The 17,970-nt window shown below is 29.7% G+C and overlaps 1 protein-coding gene across 3 annotated transcripts in view; it reads left to right on the forward strand.

Moving 5' to 3' along the window:
- The window catches only part of LOC101237027 (tRNA (guanine(10)-N2)-methyltransferase homolog), a 75,545-nt gene that overhangs the window by 45,929 nt on the left and 11,646 nt on the right, over positions 1-17,970 (forward strand). For all 3 annotated transcript variants that reach the window (XM_065804261.1, XM_065804259.1, XM_065804260.1), the window contains exon 12: positions 8,184-8,259. In XM_065804261.1, coding sequence (XP_065660333.1) covers positions 8,184-8,259 — 76 coding nt within the window. The remainder of the gene's footprint in view (positions 1-8,183; positions 8,260-17,970) is intronic.

The following is a 17,970-nucleotide window of genomic DNA, read 5'->3' on the forward strand; positions in this document are numbered from 1 at the left end:
AAAAAAACTTCTACCTAAGACTTTTCTTCTAAAAAACTGATAAGTGTTGATTAGACCCACATTAATAGTAAGCTACCGGGGTTGATATTTGACTGGCGCCGGGTTTGTGAAGCTTTTATTCCTACTGGACTAAAAGATTAGAACCTTTTATTCCTACTCCTAAATTTTAAGTCAAGCCTAGTTCTACTTCACCCTTTTCACCATCTTGAGCAGTTGTTTTATTAATCATTTATTTTATCTTATTTACAAGAGCTTCTCTCTTAAAAATCTTTTATTATTTCAAGAAGTCAATGTAAAAAGGTCTCATCTGATGTTAAGCTCTGTTATTCTCAGTTTACTAAATTTTGTATTTTATATCAGATGTTAGGTTCTAGAGACTTTTGGTTAGTCTTCAACAATGTCATTACCTAAAGTAAGTTTATTATTTCATCTCTAATTCATCTAATTTAACTTCTCCCCATAATAAAGTAGAGTTATTTGCAAAGAAATCTAATTTGACTCTTGAATATAATGACCATACTCAACCCATTGTTAAACATCCAAATCACTCTGGCTTCCAATGCTAATGTTAATTTTCAATTAAACACTTCTACAGTTTGTGCTTCAGACAAGATTTCCATCATAGTCTTAAAAAAGTTTCAAGTCAGATTTCTGTGAATCAGTTAAGCGGTTTGGTTTAGAAACTTTCATAAGATGTTGAGAATTCTATACCAATTCAAAACATATATAAAAATTTATCAAAGGTGACCGGCTAAGGAAAATAAACTGGTTTTTTTGGTATTATATATTTAACTTACACTACATCACTTATGTTACTGAGCAATAATTATCGTGGGTTTTTTATATCTATTATTAAGAGTTAAAGTTACGCAACAAAAGAGTTGCAAAAGTATTGAACTCATTCATTAAAAATAATGAACAAAGAATCTGGTGGTACTCACACAGTGATTTTTTATAACATTTATGAAAGTTATCAAATCGACAACAGTTTTTACGCAAGATCAAGAGCAACTTTTAAAAATTATTTTAGTATTACAACTTTATTAATACTTATTTTAGTCACTTAAATAGGAAAATCTTTGGTCGAAGTTTTTTACTTACACTTCTTAATAATAATAGTAATAATAATAATAATAATAATAATAGTAATAATAATAATAATAATAATAACAATAATAATAATAATAATAATAATAGTAATAATATAAATAATAATAATGTTTATTTGCATTAAAAACCATACAAAAAAGAGTTTTAATGCAAAAAGGTAAGACAGGCAATCACAAGATTACGCTTACGTAACACTACTAATATAAAATTTTACAAAGATAATTGCAATATAATTAATAAAGTACACAATTATGTTTTAAATCATAAATATTTAATTTTCTTTTGAACATAGATAGTGAAGGAGAATCAACAATGTGAGCTGGTAAGGAATCCCATAATTTTACAGTTTTTTCGCTGAAGAAGAATCTACAAGAATCATTTGTACATAAATTGCGTGGTATAAACTTTTCGGTGTGACATCTAGTACTGTAGTGACAGTTGGAAAAGGTAAAAAAATTGCATGGAGGTAAATCGACAAGATTGTGTACAATTTTGTATACCATAAAAAGATCAAATTTGACTCCACGGTATTCAAGAGAATCGAGACCTAGAAGAATTACTCTCGATGAATAATCTGAATAAGTAATATGTCATCTTTTACAGGTAATTCTGCTGAAATATCTTTGGACTTTTTTGATACAACGAATATCTTTTAGAAGATAAGGACTCACACTGGGCTGAATTCTAAGATAGGTTGTACATAAACTTTGTAGGCTTTACTAGGAGATGAGGATCATTACTGATAAAAGTTTTGAAAAGTAAGTAAAGACGAGAGTAGGCTTTTTTGGCAATATGAGAACAATGCTTGGAGAATTGTGATACAGTAATACCAATATCATCAATACAGATAAGCGTGTTTATCACGGTATCTGGAAAAAATGAATATGAGGGAACAAGTAATGAAGACTTTCCAGAACATATGTGAAAACATTTATTGAACGCTATTTTTAGTTGCCAATAAGTTGACCAATTGGAAAAGTTTTTTAAGGAATTTACAAGGTCTGCAATAATGCTTGTGCTTTTATCTCTCGCTTGGTATAATTTGCTGTCATCTGCAAACAGCTTTATTCCGCAGTCACCCTCAATAATGGAAATAACATAGTTAATAAATATTAAAAATAAAGTGGGAGCCAATACAGTTCCTTGGGGTATTCCACTCTTAACAGGGACATAATTTGAGTAAGAGTTACTAATGCAAACACATTGAGAACTGTCAGTTAAAAAGTTTGTAATCCAGTATAGAAGTTCATGCCTAATGCCGTAAGATTTTAATTTGTGCAATAATTTGGGATGTGAAACAGAGTTGAAAGCCTTTTCAAAATCAATATAGATAATATCAACTACCTTATGCTTGTTAACAGCTATTGTCCATTCATTTAGAGAAGCTAACATTTGTCTACATGTAGATTTGCCTTTTAGGAAGCCAAACTGATGGATAGAGATAAAGTTATTAAGCAGAAGATAAGTTTTTAAACTTTTGTCAATAATAGACTCCATAACTTTGCAAATTATACACGTAATTGAAATAGTTCTGTAGTTGGAAGGTAAGGAGGGGTTACCTTTTTTGAAGATTGGACACAATAGCGGTTTTCCAAATTTTTGGAATTACACTGGTTAACATAGGTTATTCAAAAAGGATTGAAAGCAGGGTGGCAATAGTAGTAGCAAGTGATTTCAGAAATATTGCTGGAAAACAGTCGAGTGAATTTGATGACTTAAATGGAAGGTTTTGAAGAGCAGATACAACAGAATTTAAGGAAAAAAGAACATTATTCAGAGAATTATCATGAGGCGAAAGATCTAACACTGGTGTGTTACCGTTGTCAGAGACAAACACTTAAGCAAAATATTTATTAAGAAGGGTTAATTTTTCAAAATCATCAATACAAAGAAGGTCGTCGGATATTTACAAGAGGTGAAACAGAATTAAGACAGGTTGATTTGGACTTGACGTAGGAGTAAAATTGCATTAAGTTTACTTTTTCTACTATTTTTTTTTCTCTAGCAATACAATTTTTAATAATCGCAGCATCGTTTAAACGAGAACAACTCTTGTAATTGGCAAGAACGGAGATATCATGTGATCTTTTATAATGTCTATACAAAATACATTTTTTGGACACTAATTTGCAGATGGCAAGGGGTTGAACATGGTTTTTTTTAGAACAAAGTACTGGAATGTTAGAAGAAATAGAGGAATTCAAGACATCACAAATAGATTGCCAGAAGGATTCAACATCTTGGTTTTGTTTGGCCAACATCAACTAATTTACATTAAGTAAGTCATTTTAAATCGAATTATAATCGGCTTTAAAGAAGTTGCATATACTTGATTTTTTACGACTTTTGGAATTCATCAAGATACAATTAAATTGAATAGTGCAGTGGTCACAAGTGCTGGTAAATGGGTCGGTAGTATCCACATTTAGCACTGATTTAATATTGTTTGTTGAAATGAGGTCTAGCAGATTGTTAAGTCTAGTAGGATCAGCTACGAGCTGGGTGAGAGCATTTACAGAACAAGCTTCAACAAAAGAATCATGACACTCATCACCAAAACTAATAGAAATCGATCAGTTTATAAGTGGTAAGTTGAAATCAAACATTATTACGTTAATGCGTATTGCCTTATTTTCATTAGGTTAAATTTTTAAAATGCTGCGAAGTATTTAAATCTAATAAAATATTTTTGACGTAAAAACCGCTATCACAGTTTAGGAGGGAGAAGGGTTTCAGGTATTAACCCCTCTTAATCACATTTACAAACAATTTGTTTTACTAAAACAAAAACAAAAAAAGTTTTAACTGATTTTTTTTATATTAGGAAAACAACAAATAAAATTTTTTTTTTTTAATGTCTAAATAAAAATATTTATATAATTCTTATTTTTATTTATTTATAAAAAGCAATAATATAAATAACTTTGATTAACATTAAAAAAAAATCAAAGATATTTTTTCTAAATTCTCCTAATATAAAAAGTTTCAGTTAGAACCTTGTCCAATGCGACAAAATAAAATTTACTTAATGACGTAATTCATTTTATTAACAAAAAAGTGCCAGAACTTTAGTAAATGCATGTAGTAACTTTAATAAATGCATGTACGCTACACAAATTTAGAATAAAAATATGTTCTAACTAAGCATTGTTATTCTTAACTTTAAATGTAAAAGCGTAACATTTAATACTTTTTCGCATATATTATTAAAAAACTTTAGTTTTTTAACTAAATTTTAGAAAAAACAAAACTTTATCACATTTTTGTTAACTTATGTTGCATGAAAATTGCAAAAGTTTTTTTATTATTTTCTTTAAGTATTTAAATATTTTTCTTTAAATATTTTTTATAAAGTATAAAATCTGACCAACAACAATTTGAACATGTTAGCTAGGTGGTGGGAATTGAACTCAGAACCTCTCGCTTATGAAGCGAGCGCTCTACCACTACACCACTACCGCATCATGCAGCAATTAGTAAAACCGTAACTTTCAGAAGCATAAAAATGATTAATTTTAATACTAATATTTAATTTTAGTACTAAAGGCATATTTTAAATAAATCAATATTCATTTAGACACATAAAATGTGTCTAAATCAATATTCATTTTAGCAAATGAATATTGATTTAGACACATTTCATGTGTTTAAATCAATATTCATTTGCTAAAAGTTGACATAAAGGAGAATAAAATTTAACCACTTATTCATTTTCTGCCGTGGAACTTCCCATATACATGGGAATGTATATGGGAAGTTCCACGGCAGAAAATGAATAATTTTGATAATAATGATTCATCATCAAAATTATTCATTGGACATCAGATCTTAGGTCATTTCTGATCGAAAAAAAAGGCCTAACCTACAAGCAATGTGCTGAAAAATATCAAATATCATTAAGGGATGTTAGAAATATGTGTATAAAATATGAAAGAACTGGTTCTGTTGAAAATCAGAAAAGATGTGGTCGCCCAGCTAAGTCTTCAACAAGAACTGATATGCTAATTGCATGGATAGCAAAATAAAATTCAACAATAACCTCAAGACAGATTGTTGAAAATCTTAAATTAAATGTTTCCAGTCCAACTGTACAGAGAAGACTTAATTCAAGTGGTTTAATAAACCGTCTTCAGAAAAGTAAACCCCTCATTAGTGGTTTAAAAAAAAAATGTTTAGCGTTTGCAAAACTGCATGTTAATAAGGGTGAGGCATTTTGGAACTCGGTGTTATGGTCCGATGAGAGTAAATTTCAAATATTTGGCTTTAAAAAACGACAAAGAGTTTGGCGCAGACCTTGTGATACACTCTTAGAAAGAAATCTTAAAAAAACTGTCAAGCTTGGAGGTGTCTCAATTATGTTTTGGGGATGCTTTGTTTCAAATGGTGTTGGAAGACTGGTGAATGTTAAAGGTATAATGACAGGATAATTGTGAGTTGATTTGTTTTAAAAAAATTATGTCAATCTGCTAAAGAATTAAATTTAGATCGCAAATTCTTTTTTCAACTAGACAACAACCCTAAACACACCAGCAATGTGGCACAACAGTTCCTCAAAAAAGTGAAGTTAACATCCTTAAATGGCCGCCACAAAGCCAGGACCTTAACCCCATTGAAAATTTATGGGCAATTTTAAAATCTAAAATTCCTTCTTCAAAACGAACAGATAGAAAAGAATTTTATGAGTTTCTTAGTGAAACTTGGAATTCAATTGGTGCTGACATCACATCAAAGCTTGTAAAAGGATTGTCCATAAAGTACATATGCTCGAGGGGAAGAGGGGGATCTGCATGGTGTATATGAGCTGGGAGGGCAGTGGGTCGATTATAAAAGAAAGGAGACACTAAATTAAAAAAATTTCATAAAATGTTAGATAAATAGGTTAAAAGCTTAGGTACTTTTAGGGAGGTGGAGGGTACTCAAGAAAGCATATTGCAAAATGCAGGCGGGGGGGGGGGGGGGGGGAAGCTGGACAAAAAAAAGCGTGCATACTTTATGGACGACCCCAAAAAGCATGCCAATGAGCTTAGAATCAGTCATAAAAGCAAAAGGTGGTGCAATAAAGTACTAAAATGAAAATCAGACATGATATTCTTGCAATTTTAATAAATAGTTATTGAAAAAACAGCATTTCATAATAAAAACTCAGATGTTTCTTACTTTTGTCACATTTATTTTTGGATAAAAAAATGTAAGATAGCTAACTTCATTAAATAGAGTTACTTTTTGCCATGAGTTAAAAATATATTTGTTTTTCTTTGGAGTCAAATTAAAAAAAAAACATAATTATTGCAGTTATGTAGATCCTGACATAAATAAATTTTTTTTTATTGTCAATTTTATCTAGAATGTTACTTAATTTTGTCCGTGACTATATATATATATATATATATATATATATATATATATATATATATATATATATATATATATATATATATATATATATATATATATATATATATATATATATATGTATATATATACAATCACGGACAAAATTAAGTAACATTATATATATATATATATATATATATATATATATATATATATATATAATGTTACTTAATTTTAGACTGTATATATATATATATATATATATATATATATATATATATATATATATATATAATATATATATATATATATATATATATATATGTCATCAATAAGGAGTTCAAAATTATCTGGACTGATTGGCCAGGGAGTTCACCAAACCTTAATTGTTTTGAGATTTTATGGGCAAGGCTTCAGAACAGTGTTTTTAAAAATACTAGGCCCCAAAACTGCCAACAACTTGTCACAAGAGTTCAAAAAGAATAGGCTTCCATCACCCAAAAAGAATGCTCTTTATTTATTGAAACTTTTTGGGCCAGAATTTTGGAGTAAATATATATAGTCATAAGGACACTGATGAATTTTGGAGTATTTTGGTAAAAATGGTGAAACAACTCACTATAACTCATTAACATTGTTCTAAAGATTTTGTGAAAAAATGAACTAACAACTAAGTTACATTCATTTATAAAAGGACACTAGGGGGGGGGGAGGGGGTCAGAAATTAATTGTACACCCTGTATGTATTTCTAAGCTAATTTGCTTAAAACGGTTATGTTATGATGTAAAACTCATTGTCTGTAAAATAATCCAATTTAAGTAATAGCTCAAAATGAAATAAAAAAAGTTTTTTTTAATATTTATAGGTTCCAAACAAATGATTCCACTATAGATTTAAATTAACAGTTAAATTAAATTAACCTAAAAAAAATTTTAATTGATTTAGTTATATCAAAATTTAAGTTGTGTGTATAATGTGTAAGATTTTAAATAGTTAATATTAATCAAATTTAATTCATTGCTACATATTATGTTTGCCATAAGTTTATTATTTTAGCGTATTAATATGTATGTATTGCGAATGTAAAAGTTTTTATTGAACTCTCTCTCTCTACATATATATATATATATATATATACATATATATATATATATATATATATATATATATATATATATATATATATATATATATATATATATATATATATATATATATATATATATATTATATATATATATTTTATATATATATATATATATATATATATATATATATATATATATATATATATATATATATATATATATGTATATATGTACATATATACATATATACATATATACATATACATATATATATATATGTATACATATACATATATATATTTTCATATATATATATGTATACACATATATATATGTATATATATGTGTATACATATATATATATATATATATATATATATATATATATATATATATATATATATATATATATATATATATATATATATATGTATATATGTACATATATATACATATATATATATATATATATATAAATATATATGTGTATATATATATATATATATATATATATATATATATATATATATATATATATATATATATATATATATATATATATATATATATACACATATATATTTATATATATATATATATATATTTAATATACTTTAATTAATTATATATATATTTATATATAAATATAGCACCATATGGCATTCGTGAAGGAGGGAGAAAACTAGGATCAAAGAAAGATTCAACCTGGGAAATACCAGAAAATTTGTAAGTAACTTTAAAAATACATATATAAATTTTATTGCCAAAATGATTACATAAATCAATAAATAATCATAAGTAATGTGTTATGAATTTATACTTACAGGTAAAGGGTCCTCAGAATCCAGCTGGACCTTAGAAGGTTTGGTTTTAAATTAAACAACATAAAACCAGAATCTTAATCTATTATAAGTATCATCTGAGTAAAAATGTAAAGTCTAATCTAATGTTAAGTCATAAAGAAAAAAATATCTATTATCCTTAGAAAACATTTTAAATTAAAAAGACGTTAAAGAAAGTCTAATAGCCATTAAAAAAAATTTTTAAACAATTTTAAATTTTTTGAGCCCTTCCAAAAATAAGTTTGCAGAATGTTATCAGAAACGTTGCTTCAAGACTCTAAAAACAGTGCTAAAAGATGCGTGCGCATAATAAATCCAATTTTCTTAAAATCTCATTTTATATTGTATAGCATTTTGTGGTGCTTCGCTTAGCGTTTTGAAAAACTATATCATAAACTTCATTGATTTCTTTTGAGAATTATAAATAAACATTAACAAACTTGAAAAAAAATTTAACAATCGAACCATATTAAAATAAGATCTATACAAACTATAACAAAAAAACTGATTCAAACTGATGGCATTTTTTGGTTTCTCCTTCACAAAGTGGTTTGATCATAATTGTTTTTAAACCTGTTTTAATAGGGCATAATGTTTTTCTGCAAGGAAATTCTTAAATGTTATGGCAACACAAGCATTCTGGAAGTAAGCTGAACCTGGGTAACTTTAACATTTTCCTTGTTCACTTTAAGTGTTACTTTGGTTTCAAGCAACATTTTAGGTATTTCTTCAAATGATTTACCAGATATTGTTTGGTAAGCTTTCATGACACTTTCGTATTTATGTTTCCAATAGCTTGTGAAGCCATAATGAGCATCTTTTAGAGATGAAATTGTTAGTGCTATTGATGATTGATTATTTTCAGTATTTTCATTCACAACTCTGCTCGTAAGAACTTATCTTCCTGCATCCACTCAATACTGAGTCCTTCACTTAAAATTCTAACTTTTTAACCTGCAAGTGTTTGACCTGATGCCCACTTTAGCCGTAGCTATGCAAGTATATGCATGAAACCTTCTCTGTTGATCGTCATAAACAAAGAGTAAAGTGCAGATATAGCACTTCTGTCCTAAGTCTGCACTTTTTTCTTATGCAGGATGAGCAAGCGAAACTATTATCATAAAAAAAAATTTATTTTAGTTTTTTTCTTTTTTTTTTCTGTTTACACCAGTTTAATTAATGTTTACATTTTTACACCAATTTAATAAATGTGTACATTTTATAACTCTTCAAGTCTAGTCTATTTTATAAAATATCAAACAATTTTATTAACTTTTGTGTTTTGCTCAGAGTTTATAATCAGCAGTATTTAGCTTAACTTGTTTTGTTTTTTTTCAGTTGTCTTTTCCTTAATCAATTTTGTTGCATAATTCTAATAATTATCATAATACTGTTGAAATTCCTGTCATTCCATGTCAAATTCCATAAATGACTTTTACTGAGTTCTTTAAGTTATTTTTCTTAATTTATCCTTCACTACTGACCTCTCTAGGAAAATGTGGTAATGGACAAAACATGGTTCAAATTTAAAACAAATTTTTAACACAAACTAAATAATTAATAATTAAATTTAGACTGTTTGAATCATGATAAAATAAGAATTTTTAATTTTTAAACATTTTTCATTTGACAAAACAAGGTAAACATTCAAAACCAAAACTGAGAATTCAAAAAATTTTGAAATTTTAAAGATTTTGTCCCCTTTACTTTTAATTAATCACACCGTAGCAGAAATAATTTATTTCCGCTAATGTCCATTAGAAACAGTTGGCATTTTTGAAACCACTTCTACTTTGTACAATTAGTCTAAATTTTGAAATTTTCTTGTCAACGACTTTCAAGAAGAAAAAAAAAGGGGAAAATTTAGCAGGTCAAGGATTTTTGGTGTTTAAGATAGATAAGATAGAAATAATGCAAGATTTAAATCTGGCAATATTGATACTGGTATCAAATAAGAATTTCTAGAAATGGTGCAAACAATAAATTTGGTAATATTGTGTCAGATAGAATGTTTTACAAAAATTTACAGTGATCGGAGCGATCAGGAAAATTTACAGTGATAGGAAATAATATATACTTATTAATATTATTCCTAAACTCTGGTCATCGTTATTTTTTTTTAAACGTTTTATTTTTATTAATGTGAAAATATATATCTGGAGGTTATATATCTTGAACAACAAAAAGTCCTAAAATTAGTCATTTGGAATATATTCAATTGTTTTTCAATTAGAGAATGGTTTAAACTACGCAAATTAATGTTTATATTTATTTTCATTTACAATCAATGATAGCTTCCAAGCGATAACATATTTTATTTTAAAGTAGAACTGTTTATTTTAAAATAAAAATGTTGGGAGTAAAGCGTAACATTGGCTTCAAGCAGGCTTTAAGTATAGTTTGAAAGGCTTCTAGAAACTTTGTATCCATGCTCCTGAAACTGTTTAAAATCACAATGAACAGTGTAAGAGGCCTGTTTAGATTATAAACTCAATCAATTTGATTTGGAATTTGACATAAGTAAAAGAAATTTACATGTATGCTTGATAAGAGCATGCACTTTCGGAGTCACTCTTAGACCAAGTTTGATATAAGGCTCTTTATATTTGTTAATGGTTGACTCTTATTCAGTTAACAAACTAGAATCAAGTCATGCAACTTTAACAGATTTAAAACATTTAAAGGAATTAACTATAGAAATGATATTTTCATCTTTTTCCAGTTAGAAAGATTTTATTAATTTTTTTAACACATGAATACTTTATAGCTGTTTTGAACATTCTCTACCTTAAAATTGACCACCATGCAGCTTAGGCCTTTGAAAACCTAAAATTTAGTTTTACTGGTTTGCGGATAAAGTGGCATAAAGATTGCAAGTATTTTTAAGATTATCATAAATTCTGTTTATATTTCCACCAAGTGGATGAAGTTCCCGATCCAATTGGATCGGGAACTTCATAATTTTTACGTTATCAGGCATAATAATAATTTTTAAGTTATCAGGCAGATCATTCAGCGGAAGGTTACCGCAAATAATATAAGATGTAGCTGAAAGCTTTAATTTTTTTTTTATTCTTTGCTGTTGGCTTAGTTAACATTAGCTAATAAATAGATACTTTCCTTACCTGGATAAGTCTTGCATATTTTCTTTGCTAATGTTATACCAATGGCAAGGTTGTGTTTATGCTGCACTTTCAAATCCAAAAAACTATATTGGCTAATTTCATATCAAAAGCACAAAAGTATTTAAAGTCATTTAGCTTCAAAATAGTGATATTTTTGCTTAGTTTTCTCTCCTTTATTTCAATTCCTTTAATATTTTTACAATAAACCAATTGTCTGATCCAATCTTTTTCAAAAATTATTTCTGTTAGATCAAAATAATTGATTAAAAACTTCTTTTGTTAATTTATCTCTTATATTACTTTTCAAATAACTCTCTCCCCAAATGATTAGTTTCTGGTAAGAGTACTTTAACTTTTGAGAAATTATACGATTTACTCAAAATAATGTTTTTATTTCCTTTTTCAAGTCTTTCTAATGCTTTTCTTTCATTCTACATTTAGTTCAAATACCATTAGGAGAGTTTTAATTCTTTAAATTAAATAATTTTAAAAAGTACTTATGCATTCTATTTAATGCCACACTTTTTTTTTTCCTACTTTTTTTAACTTCTTTTTGAAAAACAAATTAGACAGAATCAGGCTCTATTACCTTTATGAGATTTTATCTTGTCCTGCTGTCTTGTAGGATACGCTTTTATAGGCCAAGGCTAGGAGAAGCCAACTCCGACTTAAAACACCCCCTGCCTTGAGGCACTTGGTTGAGTAAAGGTTAAAGATGGTGTCTCGATAAAAATACTCATCTTAAGCAGATGATAAATGCATCCCGCTTACAGAGAGGCTCCTAGGCAAAAACTTAAGGGGTAAACAGAATCTATCAGTTGACCAGCCTTGCACCACTTCTTGATCTATTAGGCTGGTGCAGATGTATTTTTAATACATTGTTACCTGTTTAGGATGTTGAATGCTGGATCTTCTTGAATAAATGCATGGGTTTTGCTTGTGTCTCTGTTTTTATGACCAGGCAACTCATTCTATTATCTCCTAATGAGAGTACAGCTCTAAAACTCAGCTTTTAGGTTCTGAGATTGGCTGGTAGTCAGTTCCCTGAACTCTATGGTAGCTCTCAGAGAGGCTGATTCCATCAACAGCTAAAAAATATCAAAGTATTAACAGTCCATGTTGCGCATGGATGGTGTCCCTGTTTGTACTTTTGGTGTGCATTGTTGAGGCTAGATTTGGACCCCTTTGTTATGGCTTAGGGTTTATTAATAGTAATGAGGCAATGGCTTGGACTATTAAATAGTGTACTGCGTACTGTCTATACTTTGAGTCAAGATCTTTAACGTCTTTGCTTTGAGTCAATTTCTTTAACAAATTTAAAAATTAATAAAGCACCAAAAACTATAAAACATAAAAAACCATTGTCGTCCCCAATTTCTCTATACCTATCATTCACTAATATTCGTGGTCTTCAACGTAACTTTTCTTCTGTTGAGATATATCTCTTGCAAAGTTCACAGTGTTGGAAAAAACCCAGGTTTTTTAAAAAAAACCCAGCCCACTGGGTTTTTTTAAAAATAGCTTTTTTTGCTTAGAAAATGAAAGACATAATACCTATTTTGCATTCAAACTATCTTTAAACATTTAATTTTTTCAAAATAATAATTAAAAACACATAGTAATAGTTATATTTATTTATTGAAAAGAGCTTTTACAAGGAAAATTTAATAAATTGAAGAACTGTAAATAAAATTCTCCTTACATAATTTTACTTTGTTTGATTATTACAATAATTTTCAATTCTTGTCAGTTTTTCAGATGTTTTTGACAGATTTCCAGTTAAACACTTCCTCTGGGATCATCAAGAATAAACTAAAACAAATATAAATTACACTTAAATAATAGAAATAGAATTTTTTTCAGAATTTAGATGGTTATACTGAAGTTAAAAACGATTTTTCCTTCTACTTACCTACTTATTGATCAGATTCGATATCATCACAGGAACTGCTATCAGCTGCTGAGCTATTGTGAAATGATTTGTAAATCTTCACAAGTTTCATTGCCTTATCTGCACCAAGGCGATTCCTGATCTTCGACCAGACAAATCCAAAGGTTGAAAACTATCTCTCAATTGAGGCTGAGCTAGCAGGACAGGAGTGTAGAGAAGCTAGAAAGCTGCAGAAATTGGCAGAAACCTCTTTATCCCTGATTTGAGATCTAGTAACCTTTCCTTTCATGATGTTCCACCATTCTGATGGAGAGATGACCTTCAGTGATTCTGAGAACATTTGCTTGGGGAGCACCTCCCTGTCCTTCAAGTTAAACTTGTATAGTAAACCCAAGAAATCAGGGTTCCTGTCCTCAAACCATTGTTCTTCACTGTTTTCATTATCATTATTAATGAGGCTTTTGTAATCATCTACATAGCGATGGTCAGTTATATAGGCCAATATATGAAAGGGTTGTACAGCATTTTGAAATCTCTTCTTTATTGCATCATAGTATATGGATAGCTCTTCATCCTTTATCAATGAATACCAGATATGAACTGCGTCAGAGAAATGACAAGAATCACTCTGCATCTTGTCTAAGGCAATCCCCAATTTTTTCATTTGACTAAAAAGATGACTTGCCTCACGTTTGATGGCTATATTCTCACTTATTCTTCCAATATTGGCTGGAAAATCTTCCATCTTCTCTCCATAGATCTCCACGTAGAAGTTATAATTTTTCTGGTATGTCTCAATGAAGACAACTTGAGAGTTCTAGCGTGTTTCATTTGGCAGCTGAGGCATACATCCACCTTTTTCCTTTAACAAACCATGGGCCATATGCACATTTCTAAAATATTTCTGAACTTCCACAACCTGTTTTAGAATTGTTGAAAAAGAATTGCAAATGTCTTTCTGTAGCAAATTCATATAGTGTGCATTACAGCCATATGTTAACATATCAGGATACTCTTGTTTGATCAGCTCTTTCATTTTCTTCATCTTAGCTTCATTGTCAGTGCAGACAGGAAATACAAACTTATCATAATCATTTTTTATGCTAACTATAGGTTCATTTATGATTTTGAAGCAGTATTCTGCAGTTTTTTTTCTGATCCTGAGTCAACTATGTTGTACAGATAACTCTTTTTTCCATCATAAAATGAGTGAGCAATTATTGGGTCATTCTGAATACTAGACCATCCATCTTGACAAATTACCAATGTGTCTTTGATTTCCAGTTCGTTCTTTATACCAGCTGACAGATCATCATAGACTTCATTTAATAAATCTCCACCCAGTTTCTTTCAGTTTGGTGGGACATACCCAGGACAAAGAAGAGAGCAAAGTTTCTGAAACTCACAATTTTCCACTGAATTAAAAGACATGTTAGAGCTGAAAAAAACCCCGGCAACTTGCTTGTCTATGGCATCTTTCTGATCATTTGATGTTCTAACAACAAAGTTATTTAAGTTACTACTTTTAAACCTTTTTGCTGGTGTGGAGCTGGACATAATAGATCCTTCGGAAATTGAAGTATCTGACTCATTTGAAAAGAGGCTAATATTGCTCATTGAGCTTCTAGGTCTTGGTTCTTGTTTATCAGTGTCCTTCTTTCTCTCTTTACACTTCTCAAAATGAATACAAACTCTTTCAATTTTTCCACTAATCTTCTCTGAAAAATGGTCACACTAAACACTATTTTTGTCCCCTTCTATCTCACTGACCTCCTTCCACTCCCATCCTTTCTTCCTTCCACTTCTGAATGGCATTCTTATAAAGATTTTTTTCTGAAAAATACACATTGCATCGAAATATGCAAGCTAAATATACTTAATGCTCCACAAATAATAATTCTGTTTGAATAAAAGTTTCTTGAATAATTTGTAAGATAGAACACAGGCCTGACTTTGATATGGTTGATGAAAGCCACTGAGATCACTGAAAGTATATTGTAAAAAATACTAAAACTATTTTTTCAGAAATATTTCAAAAAAATCATGTCTTTTAAAAATTTTGATTCTTATTAAATACTATATTCTGATCATATCCATATGCTCTTTTTAATAATAATTACCTTTTAATTAGTCATAATTATGTTTAAATGTTTTCTGAAATAAATAAATCACAGAAAAAAACCAAGCAAAGAGAATCCTTTAAATAAAATATTATTTTAAAAAAACCCAAAAAACCCGGGTTTTTTTGGGTGGGTTTTTTAATGCCAACCCTGAAAGTTCACCAGACCTACTTGCTCTATGTGAGACTAATTTGAATTCAGCTGTCTCCTCTTGTGATCTTAGTGTTGATGGTTATCTTCCTTTGATTTATAAAGACTCCAATAGTCACACGCTAGGCCTGGGCATTTACATTTGTAAGAATTCACCCATTTGTTGGAGAACTAGGTTTAAATTCACAGGCTATACTTTTATGCACTTTCATTTAGCATTACTTCACTCTATCACCTTTCTCTTTGTTCTATATTGCTCTCCTTTATTTCAAGTCTGCACTCTTTTCAATGTTATTTCTGATCAAATTGATCAAGCCCTCTCTCTTTATCCATCAGCCAATATTGTTGTTGTTGGTGACTTTAATGCTCATCACACTGAATGGCTTGGGTCTAGTGTCAGTGACTCTGCTGGCGTTAAGGCCCTTAACTTTTGCCTTTCTCAATCTCTAACTCAAATAGCCAACTTTCCAACTCACTTTCCAGACAACATGAATCACTTACCTTCTCTACTTGACTTATGTCTTGTTTCTGATCCTTGTCAGTGCTTAGTTTCTCTACATTCACTCTTAGGTACTTCTGATCGCGGTTTGATCTTGCCAAAACTATTATCTCATTCTTCTTCATCATCTGAATCCCCTTTATTGTATCTCTTACAACTACCTTAAAGCTGACTGGGACTCTTTCCACGATTTTCTTCGTGATGGCCCTTGGGTAAAAATCTTTCGTTTTCCTGCTGATAAATGTGCTTCTTACATAACTTTGTGGATTCAGGCTGGCATTGAATCTTTTATTCCCTCTTGATGATTTCACATCAAGACTCACTCTTCTCCATTGTGTTGCTGTAATTTCCAATTGAAACTGTTACTTCCGCATCTATCAGGAAGACAATTTTCCAGAAAACAGACATCTTCTTATTACTGCTAGGAACCATTGTAAAAAAGGTTTGTCCAATGCCAAAGCCCGCTATTCTCATTCACGAAATGTCGTATTTTATCACAAAAGTTAGACTCTTATGTCTTCTGGAGAACCTTTAACAGTATCATTAATAAGGTAAAATCTGTTATTCCACCTCTTTTGTATGGTTCAGATTTTGCAACCTCATCTAAATACGAAGCTGAATGTTTGCTAAGAACTTTTCATCAATATCATCTCTTGATTCTACTAATTAGTTTGCTAATTAGTGGAATCAACTCCCCAAAGCCAAGAAGGTCACTACAGACGAGGCTACACGAACCTTGACGAACAAGGCATCTAAGGTGGCATTGTTCGCTGATAATACCATTTATTCTTGTCGTGATAAGAAACCAACTCTCTGTGATTGCTTGGAGGGGGCGTTTGAGCTTGAAAAGGATCTCACTTCTGCTACAGCATGGGGCTCACAGTGGCTGGTGAACTTTAATACAGATCAAACTCAATTTTTTTCAGCCAATCGTTTTCGCAATTATTTAGATCTTCCTATATTTATGAACGGTGATATACTCGATGAGTCATCTACTCCTCATCTTCTAGAATTAACTCTTACTTCCGATCTTTCTTGGAAACCATATATCAAATCTGTTGCAAAATTAGCATCTGCCAAGGTTGCATCTCTTTATCGAGCTCGACACTTTCTTACTTCGGATTCTATTCTCTATCTCCATAAATCTCAAATCCGGCCTTGTATGAAGTACTGTTGCCATATCTGGGGCGGATCTTGTAATGAAGCCCTTTCTCTTTTAGACAAGGTGCAAAAATGCATTGCATACATAGTTGGACCTGCTCTTGCAGCCAACCTCCAACCATTATCACATCATCATAATGTTGCTCATCTTTATTTTTTCTACAAATACTATAGTGGGCACTGCTCTAAAGAGCTAGTGTCTCTTGTACCATCTTATAAAATTTATTCTCATGTTACTTGTCGTTCAATTAAGCCTCATCCTTTTTCTATGGCTGTTCCTAAGTGCTCCAAATTTCTTATTCCTTTAGTTTTTTTCCTCAAACATCAGTTTTCTGGAATTCGCTTCCTTCATCTTGCTTTCCTGATTAATATAATTTGCAATCTATTAAATTGTCTGTCAACTGTTATCTTGCTCTACAATCTTCATCTTTTTTCTTCCAGTAACTTCCAACTCTAGTAGTGGTTGCTTGCAGCCTTGTTGGAATCAAAGAGGTTTAAAAAAAAAAAAAATTTCTTATTGGCATTTTAAAACAATATGAGCAATACTTATCAATTTTTTAATTGCTGCAGTAGATAAAAAAAATTCATAATATCTATTAATAAATTTTATTGCGGTATACCACAAGAAAGTATACTAAACAGAGTATAC

Source organism: Hydra vulgaris, chromosome 08 (genome assembly GCF_038396675.1).
Source record: "Hydra vulgaris chromosome 08, alternate assembly HydraT2T_AEP".
NCBI classification, from domain to species: Eukaryota; Metazoa; Cnidaria; class Hydrozoa; order Anthoathecata; family Hydridae; genus Hydra; species Hydra vulgaris.